The 17962-nt window shown below is 37.2% G+C and overlaps 1 protein-coding gene across 3 annotated transcripts in view; it reads right to left on the bottom strand.

The window, feature by feature from the left end:
* Positions 1-17962, bottom strand: part of LOC136851632 (small G protein signaling modulator 1-like) — a 535265-nt gene that overhangs the window by 38779 nt on the left and 478524 nt on the right. For 2 of the 3 annotated variants that reach the window (XM_067126025.1, XM_067126027.1), the window contains 4 exons: positions 3567-3634; positions 3205-3369; positions 2244-2381; positions 1782-2019 (listed from right to left, as the gene is read on the bottom strand). In XM_067126025.1, the coding sequence (XP_066982126.1) occupies positions 1782-2019; positions 2244-2381; positions 3205-3369; positions 3567-3634 (609 nt within the window). Of the gene's footprint in view, positions 1-1781; positions 2020-2243; positions 2382-3204; positions 3370-3566; positions 3635-7645; positions 7679-17962 lie in introns of all 3 variants that reach the window. The other variant, XM_067126026.1, reaches the window with a different exon arrangement.

Genomic DNA, 17962 nt, shown 5'->3' with positions numbered 1-17962 from the left:
GAAGTCTTCGCTTTTTTCGTAGAGCAACACTGTTTATTCACTAATTACTGTATTTTTTCATATTGTGTTCCTGGCTAAATACAGATTTTTATGATAATAATTTAAAGTGTACTTATAATGAAGTAAAAAGCTCACTCCAGGTTGGGCCCCAGACTGATCATAACAAATGTACGCTCTCTCTCTCTCTCTCTCTCTCTCTCTCTCTCTCTCTCTCTCTCTCTCTCTCTCTCTCTCTCTCTCTCTAAGGGTAATGTGAGATGTATTTAAAATGATATTACTGTAAAGTGTTTTTGGATGATAGAGCATATTGTACAATATTTAAAATATTCTCTAATTATTTTCATTTCATTTTCCAGTCTGCTTTCACCGGAAAATAAAATTAAAATAATTAGCGAATATTTTAAATATTGTACAATATGCTCTGTCATCCAGAAACACTTTACAGTAATATCATTTTAAATACATCTTACATTACCCTTAAAGAGAGAGAGAGAGAGAGAGAGAGAGAGAGAGAGAGAGAGAGAGAGAGAGAGAGAGAGAGAGAGAGTACACTTGTTATGCTCAGTCTGGGGCCCAGCCCGGAATTACTACATTATAAGTACACTGTAAATTATTATCATAAAAATCTTCATTTAGTCACGAACACAATAAGAAAAAAAAACAGAAATTAGTGCATAAATAGTGTTGCTCTACGAAAAAAGCAAATTAGTGATAATTTTAGAGATACAGTCCATACAAAAATCTGCGAATTGGTGAAAGTTCCCACAGAAAAGTGACAGATACGTTCCACAAAAATCCACGACAAAATGAAGCGCGGAAATATACATACACTAAATATATCAATATAAATATGTATATATATAAATATATATACAAAAATATAATTTAATAAAGAATTCACTATACCTTGGCAATAACTTACAACCAAAGGGAATTATAACAGATAGTCCTGCCACATTATTCTTTACCAGCTGAATAATGGATGAACCTTCTTTGTAAAAAACTTCCACAACATTAAACGCTTCATATACCAATCCAGAAAGCTCATCAGCAGTGTGTTGAATCCTTTTGCACACAATATACCATTAACCTCAGTTTTGCACGTACTATACTCATGATTCAAGGATACTATGAGTCTTCTATTACAATTGATGTTTGACACCTTCCTTATAGTATCTGTAGGTCTTTCTCTCCTTTCCTTCTCAAAACCTCTGCATTATACTCTCTCCGGCAATGTATCTTGCTCTAGTTTGCTCGGTGATCAAATTACCTCAAACATTCTGATTCAACTTTTCACCTGTACTAGCCATTCTACAATTCTTACCACTTCAGTCCCTCATACTTCGCAAACACTGTGTAAGCAATCTCAACTTCAACCTTTCCTTCCATTTGCAATGTACATCTACTCTGCATTTCCACACAAGAGAGTTATCCCAATAATCCCTCCATACTTCTCAAGCCTTTAGCCTTCATCGGAAACTTCTTTCTTAAATGTTCTGCAGCTACCCTGCTCAAATGCCGGACACAACTCATCCATGACACACTTCCTCTCTCCTCCTCCTTTCACAAATTACGATTAAATCATTTTATGATGGAAGTGTAAGTATAAACCCAAAGTGGTGCGTAAGGTCTCCAAACTTAATAATGACCTTATTTTAGTACAAGGTGGACCCAGATCATTTAAGCTTATGCTGAAGTTAACCTCGCTAATCAGTGGATCTCACAATAAATGGGAGTGACGACGAACTTCCCTTATATATATAAAATATGAGATGACGAACCTGTTTTTCTCCTGGGAGCTCACTCCTGATCCAGCATCACTGAGCTGGTCCACTGACTGCTGAGGGATATCTACGCTTGGATTGGGCGTGGGTGGAGGTGGCAACACTTCGCTCATGGAATCTCCCAGACTTAAGGATTTCGAAGAGGAGGTGGAGGATGAGTGGGAGGAGAGCTTAGGCACTCTGTTAAGCCAACCAGAGCCACTTCGTAACAAGGGTGACATCAGGTCCAGATGAGCTGTCAATAGTACATATGATAGATAATGTGCCCTAGTCCATCTTCAAACATATGAATACAATAAGTGTGCTTATTAATCATTATAAAGAACTGACATTATGAAAAAGCTCACCAACTATCTGTCTTTGCTATTAATCATTATAAAGAACTTACGTTATGAAAAGCTTACCAACTATTTGTCTTAACAGAATAAAAAGCATTTGCTGCAATATTTCACAACTCACAGAAGCGATCAGGTTTGAGGGCCGTAATGATCCTGAAGACATAATCTGTGGCTTCGTCTTCATCCATGTTATCTGACCCCTGTTGATGTCTGTTGGCCAATGCTCGAGCTCTCCTCCGTAGTTTTGGGAATACTTTACCTGTTAATCAAAGATTTATCAAATGTGAAATTTAATTTCCTTTTCTGCTGAACCTAACAAAATAACCTACTTTCTATATCTGCTCTCATGAGCTCATAATGAACAAGTTCGTAGTGTAATGAAAAAATACAAATGAGAAAAAATCGACAGAAATGTATATGAAATGTGTGTATGGTTCTCATCTCGTATAAAACTCAACACCATCTATTGAAAAGAATGGTTATAAAAGAAGTCTGCAAGTCGTTCAAGACTCAGATTAAGGAACTCGTCAACAATTTCCAAGGAAAATGTTTACCTCATCTTTAAAGTACGTAGTTCCAAAACAGTCTAAGCAAAACCAGTTTTTAAACTTTAAATCACTCTGGATTGTGAGCCGAAGACTACAAAAGCTCTGAACAACTTTATGGTTCGTATAAAATATTCACAAATAAATGCCGAGAGAAAGGCGCCATATTTCACGGATTTTGAATAAATTTTGGATTTGCAGGAAAATTACTACAGATAAATAACCACAACGTTTAACTAATTCCGTAACATATGCTTTCATTAATCTCTCTACTTATAAATACAATGGATCATGGGAAATACACCTCTTATTTTAACAGATTACTGATCCCTACAATATTATAAGCTAAAGAATCACTCCACTCTTCCAAGAATCAATGAGCACAAATTACGATTCATAAAAATGACAACATTTCACTTCCACAGAATATCCCTGCGATTATGAAAACCTTCACCACAAGCAGACAATCACTGTAACTTTACCATCAGACACAGGCAATCACTTTACCTTACCCATCAGGTAAGGCAATCACTTTACCTTTCCCTCTCTGCGACCATAACGGCGGGTCCAAATGACCGTGGGGAAGAAGACCATTCTCAAGGCATGACAGGAATGCCAAGAGATGACCTCCACGGGGGAAATGGATGGGCGGGTGCTGGGTGCCATCTTGTCCGACCAGTACTATAGTACCACCAGAATCACCTGTTTTTAAGTAGACGTTATTAAAGTTGGTGGATCATTCTTTTCATTTAATCATTATATTTTCCCACATTCATTATTTCTTATCTGAGATGATATATTAAAAACTATTGCAAAGTTATAGATGAAGAAACTGGGATTATTCATAATGACCAGTCTTTCTATAGTCTAACTGAAAGTGAACACAGAAGCATAGTCACCCTGCTGGTGGCAATGGACGTAGACAATTTCCTCCACTCTCACATTTAGGGCGTACTCCCAGTACACGCTGTCAGGGGACAAAAATTAAACATTCTTAATTTGGGTATTGGCATATCACGTATCACGAGTCAAAACAGCATGGATGACTTCGAGAGTAAAAAACAAGATGATATTCAGTTTAGTGAAAGATGATATAGCTCCAGTTTCAATATTTCGTCAACGTTTGGGCAAAGCTAACTTTATACAAAAAATTGACCAAGAAAAACTTTTTAAAAATTAGTATTAACATCCTTTCCTTTAAACTCAGAGACTCATTTAGTTACAACTCGGTGGACTGCAGAAATGCACTACACTATGGGCATTTGAGTGTTGCAAGCAAAGCTCTCAACAGCAAACTTACCTTCACTGTAATTATAACACAAGAGAAACATATTTAAATTTGATTTTACATACTTCAGTTAAGAGAATACTGAATGATTCAGGCCCTAGCAAGTTTATCTCCATGGCCACTAATGGAAACGTTGTCTCCACTGACTTTTTCAAGAGGAAACTGACAGCAGTTGAGGTACCCTCCACCTTTAAGTATCACACATCCAAAATCATACCCACGTACCATTTTTTCTGTAACTCGAGAAAGCACAAGTTAAACCCGTTTGAAACTGGAAATTATAAGGGAAAGCACAATCAAGAGCAAAAACAAAAGAAGCTTCACCCACAAGCATGACACTCGAACAACTCACAGCAGGGGGATTTCAGAATAGCGCCGTATAAAAGACGGTTTTCTTGGAGCAACGTGAAGCTCCGAGAGACATGGCAAACTGTGACGTCGGTCGTACCATCTCCAACGAGTGAAAAGAAAAATGGTTCAGAAGCTGAAGGAAGAAAACTCTCATAGATTGTTGCAACTGGATTGTGGGGAAAAAGGGTTCAGTGGCAAGTGCGGGAATTCTGACGAGAGGCTGCTAATGCTAATGGCACGATCAGCCGTGGAGGACAGTTAGAGGATGGCCGTGCTAGGTTGAGCCAGGTGGGAGCATCTTCACATGTGAGGGTCTCATGCACTTCATAAAATTCGTTATCATGACCCATAATTAACCACAAAAGCTATATTCCATCAGAACTTTAAGTACCTTTAAACAAAGATGTAGGGCTCTGATTTATCTAAATAATTTCTATTCTGAGCACACCCATTCACACTGCTCAGAGATTTCAAGGCGGCTTCATGTCATTCTTTCGTAGTCTTCCTGCTTTCTTATTTTTCACTGTTTTGCAATCAAAGAAGGACTGTGAGAAGTTGCAGTATTTTGTGTCTTTCTTTAACTGAAAATATGCATGCATTGTGTCAGTGAAATTGTAACACATATACTCTACTGTACATAGCACAGTATTCATTCATTATACATTACAATACCCACTTTTTACCATCTTTTAAGGAAGTAAACGAATTCCTCCACACAGAATTTTCTCCAAAGTTATGTTTTGTGCAACTGGGATTATCGGTTAGATTTACATTTCCTCTTTGGGAATCAGAGAATTCAAAGCATGTACAGCCAAGCTTTCTTGGAATCAGTTTGAGGTACCATGAAAACCTGGAAGATGTGCACTTACACACATCACATATACATTTATTTATTTTCAATATATGCCTTTATCACCTTGGAAGAAGGATTGCCTTTACGGTGGCATCCTCCAGTTCTTAGGGAGTCTTTATTACAGATGAGGTTGTTAGCCCCATCTCCTTTTGCTTGATTACCAGTTTCCACTAGTACCCTTCACAGCTTGGTCAATTGATAACAGTAGGCAGAGTGAAAAACCCTACTTACTGTCACGATATGCAGCACCCTACAACTGAGCTAAACACAAACACACACACGTACAAAAGACATTTCCCCCCTCAAGGAGTGGCACCAGAGAGAAAACCCCATGAGGTTATTGCCACATGCATACTTTAACTGCTGAATCTAAGATGAAATTGAAACAACTTGGCAGTAAAACGTATGCAACATGAGCCAATTTACATCTACACAAGAGCTCACTAGCAGTTTGCTGAACTCCATAACACTCACTACGCCATTCATCCTTATCTTGAAAACATTCTTGTGCTTCCTGGTTATTTGGGTCTGGGTCCTTTCTTTCCAATGCCTGTTTTGCAGCAACTGTCGAACCCTTTCTAGGTCACTTTCCCACTTGGCGGAATTTCCTCAAAATAATCTGATCCACTCTTTCTCCTACTATTCCCTTTTTGCCTTTTTACATATCGCCACATTTCTTGCCCTTATAATTCTTCCTAAGTTGCAGACACTCCGCAACAACAATTCATCTCAACAGCTTAAAACTTTTTCCTTTCATTTGTTTCCAACATTCACAATCTATTTTCATCATAAAGAGTTGGCTCAATAGTCTCTCCATGCATTCTCACCTTGGCTTCCATAGGCAATTCAAGTTTTTCCAAATCTTTTGCACATACACCAATGCCTCTTTTTCTTCACTTATTCTGTGACTCAGTTATTCTCTCATCCTTCCACTGTCTGTTATATGTCGAGATTATTAGTTAGTGTGGTATATGTGGCATAAGTAATGTGAAGATATACAGAAGTGGTAAGATAAGTGAAAGGATAGATCAGAGTATTTGAAATGGTTTGGTCATGTGGAAAAAATGAAAGACAATATGCTGGTGAAAAGAGTATATATTTCGGAAATGGTATGAGAAACAGGGATTGGAAGGCCTGGAGAGAGATGGACAGGCGGAGTGCAAGAAGTACTGAATAGGAATCGCCATAATTTCTAAGAGGCGTGACACTGACTGGACAAAAGAGATGATGGAGTAGGTATTAAGGTATCTTTATACTGTAGTTGAATTATTTTTTTAACAGATGGTTCACCCACGACTACGCAATTAAAGTATGAATGTGATGGTGACTGTTGTCTACTTTATATATACAAGATATATATATATATATATATATATATATATATATATATATATATATATATATATATATATATATATATATATATATATATATATATATATATATATATATATATATATATATATATATATATATATATATATATATATATATATATATATGTGTGTGTGTGCGCGCGTGCGAGCGAGCATGTTTGAGTTTGAAGGTCCAACTCTTTCAGTAGTCGGGATCCTTCATGCAAAAGACTCTGTGCCAAGGATTCCACGTGTCACTTTTTATCTTGAAGGCCGGTCTCTGTCATTTATAGCTGTGAGTGAGATACTGCATAAAATGTGTGTTACCTCTTCTACGCTCCCTCTTGCAGAGGACAAAGTTCTTGGTATTTTGAGTAAGATTCAAGTTTCACTGATATTTGTAGGTGATTTTACAATACAACCAGCTTTACTTCGTGATTTAAAATAATTTCTTTCTACCAATGTCTATCAACATACACCATTACGAGTTTTGTGCTATCGTTTTCAAGTACAGTCACTGTAGTGTGTATAAAACACGTGAACCTCATTTAAGCAGATTCTAGCACATTTTGGTAAACTTTCTTACCTTTCGCCAACCAGTATGTGAGATTACAGAAAATAAATTCAAATGGAAGCTAATTTGCTCCTGAACAGTAAAAGAGGAGGAAAATTTAGTTACCTTCTATAAATGGAGAGAGAGAGAGAGAGAGAGAGAGAGAGAGAGAGAGAGAGAGAGAGAGAGAGAGAGAGAGTGAGTCTGTGTACAAAACGTTTCTGCATGTATATGCAGATAAAGTTTAAAAATGTTCAACCCTTCTCGAATATTTCACTCAGTCTCAGTGATATTACCTCATAATCTTATTGTAATATTTATCATTTTACTACAAGTAATATGCAGTACATACAGAGAGATATCTTTGGGGAAAGGGGGGGGGGATTCGTACTAATACCAACTACAAAAACCGAGGGTTAGGGGAAATGCTGAAGGGTTTTGCTACAACTGGCTACAAAATGGTACAAATACAAAGCAAGTGAACCTTCGCTAAATGAAAAAAATCAAAGCTGTTGTTGGTGCAAGACTAACATGGTTGAGGGTCACTAAAGAGTGCCATAGAGGGACAATCTTCTGACCTTTTTTGAAAGCATAAATCCATATAGAAAGGTCTGCAAAGAATTCAGATTTCATTAGAATTGAGAAAAAAATTATGACAGACAAACAACAACGCTATTAACAGTCAAAAAAGACAAGAGGAGGAAGGGACGTAGAATAAACAAGAGAAGAGACAGTGAACAAGAAGATATATATATAGTTAACATCTACTTCTGATGTTACAGTAACTAAATTCTATGGTATTATTACTTAAAGACTACAACCCAGCACGACATATATATTTCAATTTCCAACCTCTTTTTAGAGTAAAAGGAAACACGGTGTTCCAGTAACCACCAGCTGAAACACCCAACACTTTAACATTGAGAGTTTATAAACTAATAAATATCATAAGAATGATTGTAACTTGTAAATAATCTATAAATATTACAATATAGTGAAACTTATACAACCTCCCGTAAGATAAACCAGTTCAAGATGAACGCGTCACCTTAGGTACCATGTTATGACATATGAATTTTATACGCTTGAAAGAAAAACTTGGATTCTCACAGTAAATAACGATGTCATATCAATTACAACAGTTTAAGAGTAAGCACAACGAGTTTAAATTCTACTAAACTGGCAACCTCAAGGAAAATTTCCTTAAATTCACAATAAACATGAAAATATGTAATCACAACATTTTTCAAGAGGTTTCCCTCGTTTAAGACAATCGTTTACTTTAAGTGGTCAATATGAAATCGTGATTCCTGTGAGAATCGTAGATTTAACCGTAACCCCTTCTTGATTCCGAAGACATGAAAGTATGCCATCGCTTTCTCAATTCTGAAGGTTCTACTCAGGAAGAGACCTGTTCTTTAGGACAGGTGGCAAGAACCAGAAGAGAGTTCCTCTGCCGAACTGGGAACCCTATACTCCTTCCAGAATCCAGAATCTCGGAAGAGTGCTTCTGACACTGATTTTGATTTGGTGTAGTATTGAAAACACACAAAATTCGGCTCCTGTTTCCAGATATTCCTTGAAGACACTGGATCTATCCCAACAGCCATTCCATCACCTCTTAAGATCTAAATCGAGGGTGACAGGGGAAGGGCTCTGGGTTCCTTAAGCAAAAGAGATCAAAATGGTCTCGAGCCGTTTTGATTAACTGATCTAGTGCCCTCGAGGAATTGCAAAATGTAGGCGCTGAGTGGTGTGCTTTATTTCAATAAAATGGTAAATCAAATGTAAAAGAACAGGTAGTCTTCCAGGAACTCTGGGTGCAGTCTCGGGTCTCTTGTTCAGCAGAGGGGTCCTCATCTGTTGCTTGCCAGCAGAGCCAGGAAGCCATTATTCTACGAAAAAATAGTTCTCTCCCTGGGACTAGCTGGGAAAGAGATAAAGTTTCGACAGAGTCCCCCTCCCGAACTTCCTGCTGAAGCCAGGGGAACCCTCAGTGGTTATAAAAGAGATGTTGCATCTTTAAGTCATTATAATCTGAAAGAGGTAATAACGCATCTAATTATACTTTTTTTACGAAGAGCGCATTACACATGCTAAATTAGTAAATTAGGCACAAGAGAATTTAATGTGACTTGGAACCATGTTTTTTAGGTTTATTCCCAACATCTGAATTATACAGTCAACCTCGGCTACACCCAAGATAATTCTTTGTTGATGCCTTTGCTTTCGCAGGAAGTAATGCCGGGAGGATTTTCATAAACAAGTCAATGCTCCAAATTTGCGGGAATTTCATTGTCTGCTGATAACTAGTTACAAAGGAAAGTAATTATACAATCGCAATTTCCATATTCATTTTGTGAAAAATTTAAAACAATCGACACAAGAGAATCAGTAATGAACTAATAAACATTTAAGTAAAGAAAGGAAATACAAATAAAGAAAGGTTGCTTTATGAAATAAAAGCAAGAAAACTTAAAGAAATAAGGCATTGTCCTTGTGTTAAGAATACATGTTCCTGAAATTTCAATTATGAAATCAAGATTCAGTATTTTCATTTTTTATCCATAAATAATACTTAAGCATAGAACATGTATATACCCAGTATATACACTACATACATGTGTAAAGATATCCAGTATATATACAGTGTGTTTATGTAAATATTCCTAATATATATACTGTACATGTAAATATACAGATTATATTATAGCACTTACCCTCCGCGTTTAATAAGCCACGGGAACTTTATATTTTCGTTAACATCGTAACCTAATTACTTATCCAAAACAATGTAACCAGCGTTTGCAGTTTATATTTTCTACTAAACTGACTTTCCTCTGGGTTCGGTTTTAATTCCTTAAACATAAATGCTTTTGAGGGGGATAAGAAAAAACGAAATTTTGATTCATATATATATATACTGTATATGTATGTATGTATGCATGTATACGAGTATATACATACATACTGCACATATACATAAATATATATGTATGTATGAACGTATATGTGTAACTGAGCCACGAAAATATGGAACGTGATGAATATATAAATAAAGACAAAATCCACAAAGGAAAGAGAAACAACAAAGTGCTGCAAGGCCTTTCGACTTATCGTCCTTTTAGTGGGGGCTGTAGAGGATTTGATGGGGGCCGACTGGGCATAAGTACCAAAGTTTGCGGATCAATTCTGTACACCATTTTAAACATTTCCAAGACCGGTGCCAAGAATTCTGATGGTTTGTTTGGTGTCGTGTCACAATTTATCTTTGTACTTGATATGTGTTTAAGGTCTGGCTCTGTGCTATGATATCCAGCTATAATCTGAGCTTCTGGATTGTTTTTTTTTTTTTATAATTAGTTCAGTTAATGGGAGTCCTCACAACATAAGTACAGTCTTTGAAGTTTAAACCTTCAAGTTCAAAGTCAAAGACACATAAAATCAGCAGACACTAAATGGGAATAAAGAGAGGATGATGATGGTGTTCTTTTTTTTTTGTTCAAAACTACAAGAGAATATATAAAGATAAATCAGAACAGTGTCAACTTACACCAAACTATAAAATGATTAGCCACATTGCAATGATAACTATCTCCTCAGAAGCCTTACATAGCATTCATTACAAGTGTTACCAAACAGGTTCATTTGTCACATTTGCATGCGCAGAGGTGTGTATACTTCCACTGTTGTTTCTTGCGAGCACATCTTCCACTACAACCCTTTTCACTTTGGCAACCACATGTCAGTAACTCACCACAAGCTTTTAACTCAATTGGCATTGTTGTCCATGCTGGGTTCCAAGACCGTCTCTCTTCCTTCACTGTCCATCCCTAGTCTTCTGGAGAGGATGCATGCTGCAGTGAAATGTCACAGGTGGCCCAGATTCCAGTTTGGTAAGCAGCACGCTTTGAGTGCTCCAAAAATGCTGTTGTGTAGGCGGGATGGATTCCATTGATTTGCTTCTCTGACAGAACATATCCTTCCGTGCCTCATTGACTCTTGTCAAACACAACCACTGTATACTGCTCCAGAAGTCTGAAGCATGAACCTTCTAGGTCTAGCTCACGAAATGGACTCTCTGCCATTTGTTTGAAGACATCTGTCACCTCTGGATTCTACTTCCATGCCTCCCAGGCATGCCGTTTTCCGGCCTGTAAAGCTATGAAAAGCTAGTAAGGCAATGGATTTGTCTTTTCATAGAGTCTGGGCGAGTGTATTGATGTGGATGTCAGTGGAACTTTCTTCCAACACCAAATGCAACCCAAATATCCACTGCTGGGCAAACAGTGCAAATTTGGTAGTAATTCCCAATGAGGATGACAATGACATCAGTGTCTACAGTATGCATCAAACATGTGGTGTGGCCATTCTCTATGCATCTTGCATATCTTGACCACTCTGGTGTCAGCCTCCTCATGGTCACAGTGAGGTATCTGATGGTCTGATCCTCTGCACACACAGCTGCATCACCAGACGTGACGATGACTTCTTTGTCAGAGGAAAACACACAGTGCTTGATCTCATTTGTAAGGAATGCAGATAGTTCTTTCATATTGTCTGGATCACATAAAAAGTCTTGCCATTTGCCAGGAGTCTTATTCTGTGCCTCAACCTTTCTGCATACTCCTTTCCCTCTCTTTTCTCTCGTCCTTTCTTTGATGCTGTTTTTCTTGTACGTGTCCCACACCATATCCAGATGTTTGGCACTATTTAGTTGGTTTCTGAGGAATGAGAGGAAAACCTCCCTAGCATAGTCTCTAAATGTTGTTATCCCTGCAGTTGGGAGAAAGTGAAGAACAGCAGTTCCATCTAGAACTTTGACATCAAATTTTCTTGGAGGTTCTGTCTCGTTTGCTGTTTATAATGAAAACTTCTGGCTGCACATGAAGGACCTCTGCCACTTCATCTGCTTCCTCTGGGCATGCAGGCACATTCAGGTCTTCCAGTTCCTCTGTATCAGGGACATTTAACAGCTCTCTCTTTTTTACTTAACTGAAGTAGGTTAAGTGATCGGTTTTTTTCCCCAGGCGCAGTCTTCCTCTGTCAGAAATAGATGGAGGGTAGTGCTGATTTTCATGCATGAAGGAAGTGCTAATGTCTGATTCTCTGTGCGGTGCTACAATGTACAATCGTGATCAAAGATCAACATCTGCTTTCAGGGTTGTGATCTTGTCAGCTTGTCTTGATTTGGCTTTGGTTGCTGGAGACCAAAAGAGTGGAAAACCATGCTTCTTTATCGGTTCATGAATAGACCTGGTGCAATCCACAAGCGCTGACTGTCTGTGGTCATTGTACTGACTCCTGCCAATGAATTCAATACTGTGGGCTGTGTTGACAATAGAATCACTGACAACATCTTGAATATCCAGAGTCAAAAGTTCCTGGGTATCATTGAGAAAAGGATTTCCCAACTCCTTAATGGTGTTCACAAGGTTCAAAGCCTGCTGTTGGAAGGCTTTCTGGGTGACCAAACTCACCGCATGGTGCAGATATTTCTCAGTTCCCTCGCCGAGGATTTCTTTCTCAAACTCCTGCAAGGGTCTTACTTGCTCAGGTCCTGCCAGCATCCACTTGTGGAAGGCTGATGGGTTTTCAGTAAGTCCTACTGCCCCACCTGCCCCCTTGACAGTTTCATTATTTTGCTCATGGGCCTGATCTACTGGCATTGATGGTAAGATTGGTTGTCTTGGAAACAACCCAGTGACCCTATTGCATGAACTCTTCTAAAATAGATGGGGGTACACTTTCCATATCTCGGATATGCACAATAATCCAGCGAGAGTAGTTGGGATGGTCCAGAGCAAAGAACCATGGCACCAGTGCTTTGAGGGATTCTATGTAGAGTAAGAAGTTCTTCTCTCTGTGAGCTCTAATGAAGACGAGGACCAAGAGCTCCAAATGAAGTACTGTGTCCCAGTTCTGGAATGCTGGGCTCTTCCTGATCATGTCTTGTCTCCTTGCCTCTTTAGCTTCAGCAGTGTGTTCCTGATCAGTGCCGAGGAGGGCATCTTCTTGGAGTTTAGCTAAGGCCAGTGCACTGACCTGATGTACTTGTCTTGTTCGAGTGAGATGACAGCAGCAAAGAAAAGGGTGGGCTGAACCAGAATAGGCCACTCCTGCCTGTGTCAGTGCAGTAGTCCAACCAGAATCTTCCAATTACTCCCAAAGGTCTTCCAGTCTTTTTTCCAGTTGGTCCCCATCTCGTCTAAGTCTAAGTCTTTCCTTTACAGACCCCACTATTTACTTGGCAGACTCAGTAAAGGACGGTAAGTCGAAAGGTCTCGCAGTGCTTCATTGTTTCTTTTACCTTTGCGGATTTTGTTTTTATGTATGTATGTATGTATGTATATGTATATATATATAATATAATATATAATATATAGAAATCATCAACACACAATCACGTGTGGAACAGAAATAAATTTCTGACTCACGTCGGGATCGAACCCAGGTCTCTCAGGTGGAAAGCAAGGGCGTTATCCACTGGGCCATACAAGTCTAAAAGAAGTTGGAACCTGAGAGCAACTGCACCCAAGGAATTACCTGGGCAAGCTAACTGCTTGCATACCAGCGAGTTTTCCCCAACTTCATTGACTCAGCAATTACCCAATAGACAAAATTTCATTCGAATTATCCCTTATGAGTGAATAAGATAGAAATCATACACAATGTGGAACAGAAATAAATTTATGACTATATCGAATATAAGCAAGGGCGTTATCCATATACAAGTCTAAAAAGAAGTTTATACCTGGGCAATATAACTGCTTGCATACCAGCGAGTTTTCCCCAACTTCCCGACTCAGCAATGACCCAATAGACAACATTTATTCGAATTATCCTTCTGAGTATATAGTTATATATAGTTATAGGTTATATATGAGAGACCTGGGTTGATCCCGACGTGAGTATATATATATATATATATATATATATATATATATATATATATATATATATATATATATATATATATATATATATATATATATATATATATATATATATATATACACACACACACACACAGCACAGAAGGAGGAACACTTTAAAAAACAAGAATTAAAAAACAGTTAAGTATTGGCCGTTTGAGGCTCTACCCAATTTTTCAATGTCAAATATTATTTTATTTTTTACATTCGATGATATGTTTTCACATAGTGACGACGCGATTATTCTTGAACTAACACCACGATGAGAATCTATCGTCACCCTCATCACTCTCCGTATGCAGCTGACGTATGTCCCAGGGCTAAATATAGGTTAATTAAATTCATGTATCACACCAGAGGCCATTAAAGCGCTCATTCCTTCTTTAAATTTAAATCGAGACGATAGTCAAAGGGTTTCTTGGTACGACCTTCAAATTAATGGCCGGAATATGATGGCAAATGAGTTTGTTTAATTAATCACGGGGAAACATTTTGCTTATCAAACGAAGACTGACAAGGGATGAAAACATTTTTTAAAAAATCTTTGACATGCTTAAAAAGTGTGGACGGGAGAAAGGTTATCTTTTTATGGAAATGAAGGCCGGCTTAAAGCCCGAGTAATGACCCTGTGAAAAAGCAATGGCTATAAACGTTAGTACCCAGAGCCGTTCATAAACAACGGTAGTTAAGTAGTTAAAATTCCTAAAATCTAAACCTCAAAAAAATAACATTTGTTGCCGTATCCAATAAAAAATTTCTCGTCTATACCATTAGCTTATTCTAAAAAGCTGTTAACATTTCTCCGGCTCCTGAAAATAAAAAAAAGGCATCATCCACATAGCTCTAAGACGCACAAAAAATATTAGGAAAAGTGAGACTAAAATGGGATCCCTTTGCCATTGCCATACCATCGCTTTTATCAAATTTCCCATTAGAAACAAATGCTCTCTTCCACAGGCACGTTCGTAAACAATGATTCCTCAGCTCAGCTGACCATAAACAAATCGGTATCCTACAGAGTATATAATATACATACATACATACATACATATATATACATATATATATATATATATATATATATATATATATATATATATATATATATATATATATATATATATATATATATATATATATATATATATATATATATATATATATATATATCGGGGTCTTAAGCCATGTCAGGAAGGGCAGCCGATCGAGGCTACGGCCTACCCCAACGCCAAATCAAAGTCCTTCGTAAAGAAGGCATCGTGCTTACCACATATAGAAAATGGGAAAAAAGCACGTTAAAAAAGAAGAAGAAGAAGAAGAAGAAGAAGAAGAAGAAGAAGAAGAAGAAGAAGAAGAAGAAGAAGAAGAAGAAGAAGAAGAAGAAGAAGAAGAATATATATATATATATATATATATATATATATATATATATATATATATATATATATATATACATATATATACACACATATATATATATATATATATATATATATATATATATATATATATATATATATATATATATATATATATATATATATATATCGTAATTCAACTACCAAGTTGGAGCAGGTAATGACTCTCAGCAGTACTCTCTTATAGGGTGCCTTTTGTGTTGTGTCTAACTGTGGTTTCCCTTTCTCTGTAATCGAGTAGCTTCTCACATCTATACAAGGTGCCCATGACTTTCCACTGCAAATTATCCATGTTTTTTTTTAACCCAGTCTTTCTTTCATGCAATCTGAAGCGTTGATGCCCATGTGGCATCTTCTGATTCAGAGCAACACATATACAATTTCCTGTACATCTTATCTTCAAAGCTGAAGAGCAATGAGGTGGTGTGGAGGATCTTATCCTGCGCCTACGAGTCTCAAGATTTCACGTTCCCTTGCAAACTACCGTTGACAGACCACGATAATTAAATCTTCCGACTCGTTGGCTGTGGACATAAATGTCACAATTTGCGACTGCATCGTAGCTTACACTGTGCCGTCGAAATTATTAATCAATAATAAGACAAATTACAGCTGATTATGTATACTGTTAAGATGATAACATGAGCTATTACATTTTTGAAAAGCATATAAAGAGTGATAATGGGAAATCCTTAAATATCAACAACAACAACAGGCTGGTTCATACCTATAGACTTCCTGCACTGTAACCTGATGTCGTCATATCATAATTATTTAATAGTTCGATGGCGTGCACATATCCTTAATCGTTTCAATACAGAACACAAAAGCGAAATATCTACTATGGCTATAGTCACAACAACTCTGTAACTATACGTGCAATCTCTTCTTTAGCTTTCCCTAAAATCATAAGGCTTATTCAAAACATAAATTACCTTTAACGTTAACATAAATATTACTATTAACCACTTGAACAGTTAAAACTTGATTTATTTTGTAAGTCATATATTATAAGTTTTCATTTTCCACGAATACGACATTACGGTAGCGAATTATCCTTTTACGTTTAGATACACTCTCAGAAACTGCTGATACTGTTGTTTATTTTCATACTTTCCTGTTATAAATATTTGTTTAGCTGGTATGACACAATCGATAACCCTAACAATTTTTTACGATTAATGTGTTCATATTGTGTTTTTCCCTAAAAATAACAATCATTGAGGATATATACTACCTACATTTATACTTTTTCATAAGAACTCTTTTAATAATTACGATATGACGACATCAGGTTACAAAACAACGGATACGTGAGAAAAACGTACAAGGCTGATTCTGTCAAATGGGAAAGCTTTCATCTCACCTTTAATGATGGCAATTAAAGCTTCCAAGAGAACACTGTTATGGAATCGGCAATTCCCTTTTGCTCGCTAATCCTCTCTCAGCGATTCCTGGAACTCTCTCTCTCTCTCTCTCTCTCTCTCTCTCTCTCTCTCTCTCTCTCTCTCTCTCTCTCTCTCTCTCCTTATTCTTCTCTTTATGTACTTTTAATTTGTATAGGCATACACAGCTTTCAGCAGTGGATGACACTGCAACTCTGCCTTGCTGTCGTCTCTTGTTCGGTTTCCATTTGAGTTGTTGAAGAAAAAATATGCACATTACCAAATTTATGATTTTAGTGGAGTCCGTGCAAAATAAATTCAGGCCAGAGGGCACATATTAAAAGGATATGAATTCGTAAAATATCTTTAATTATGAATAAAATGGACTTTATCCTGCGACAGAACGTTGCCGGAATGGTCTAATGTCAACAAATTCTTAGGCAAATACATTAGGCAACTTCATTAACCAAACTGGATTGTCAGTTCTGTTGCTGCTGAATCCTTTCTTTTCATTTTGAGAAAAATATTAGTCATAATATTGCCATTAAATAACGTTGTAAATGCTATTTTTGATATTGCAGAGCCATTCATACGCTTTTATACATCAGTCTTTATTTTGAACAAAATAATGGTTAAATAATAAAGAATATATCTAAAGCCATTTTATTTGAATTTTCAATACATTATTTTTAATTGAGGAAAATTAAATTTCGAGTATTACAAAACAGAGGATGTGGCTTTTTCTTCAAGTGTACGAACAGATTACGCTAAGGAAAGATGTAGCTGCATAATCCATGGACGCCACAGACTCGGCAGCGCAGTTCAAAAAATTAATAATGAGTAAGACCTCTTGCTGTGAAAGAGTACCTTGTAAACGTTTTGTTTACAGTGATGACGCCGCCAACTCATCTCACAAATTAGAGAATATGTGGTGACACGATCCAAGGGGTTTAACGAGGGACCCGGAAGGTTTTTCGAACACAAATGAGCATTAAGATGCGGATCAAAACGCTCGGGGAGTTAGGGACATATGCAAGAGTTAGGTCGCAGCGTTACGCGGATGAGTGAGCTGCCAAAACAGTCGACCCAGAAAAATGAGACTGGGTGGCCTAAGTCATCAGCTTCAACCAATTCGTTGCTCATCTTCAATGCATGAT

This window comes from Macrobrachium rosenbergii, chromosome 23 (genome assembly GCF_040412425.1).
Source record: "Macrobrachium rosenbergii isolate ZJJX-2024 chromosome 23, ASM4041242v1, whole genome shotgun sequence".
Classification (NCBI taxonomy): domain Eukaryota; kingdom Metazoa; phylum Arthropoda; class Malacostraca; order Decapoda; family Palaemonidae; genus Macrobrachium; species Macrobrachium rosenbergii.
Note: the sequence above shows the minus strand (reverse complement) of the source record. Positions and strands in the feature narration are given on the sequence as shown.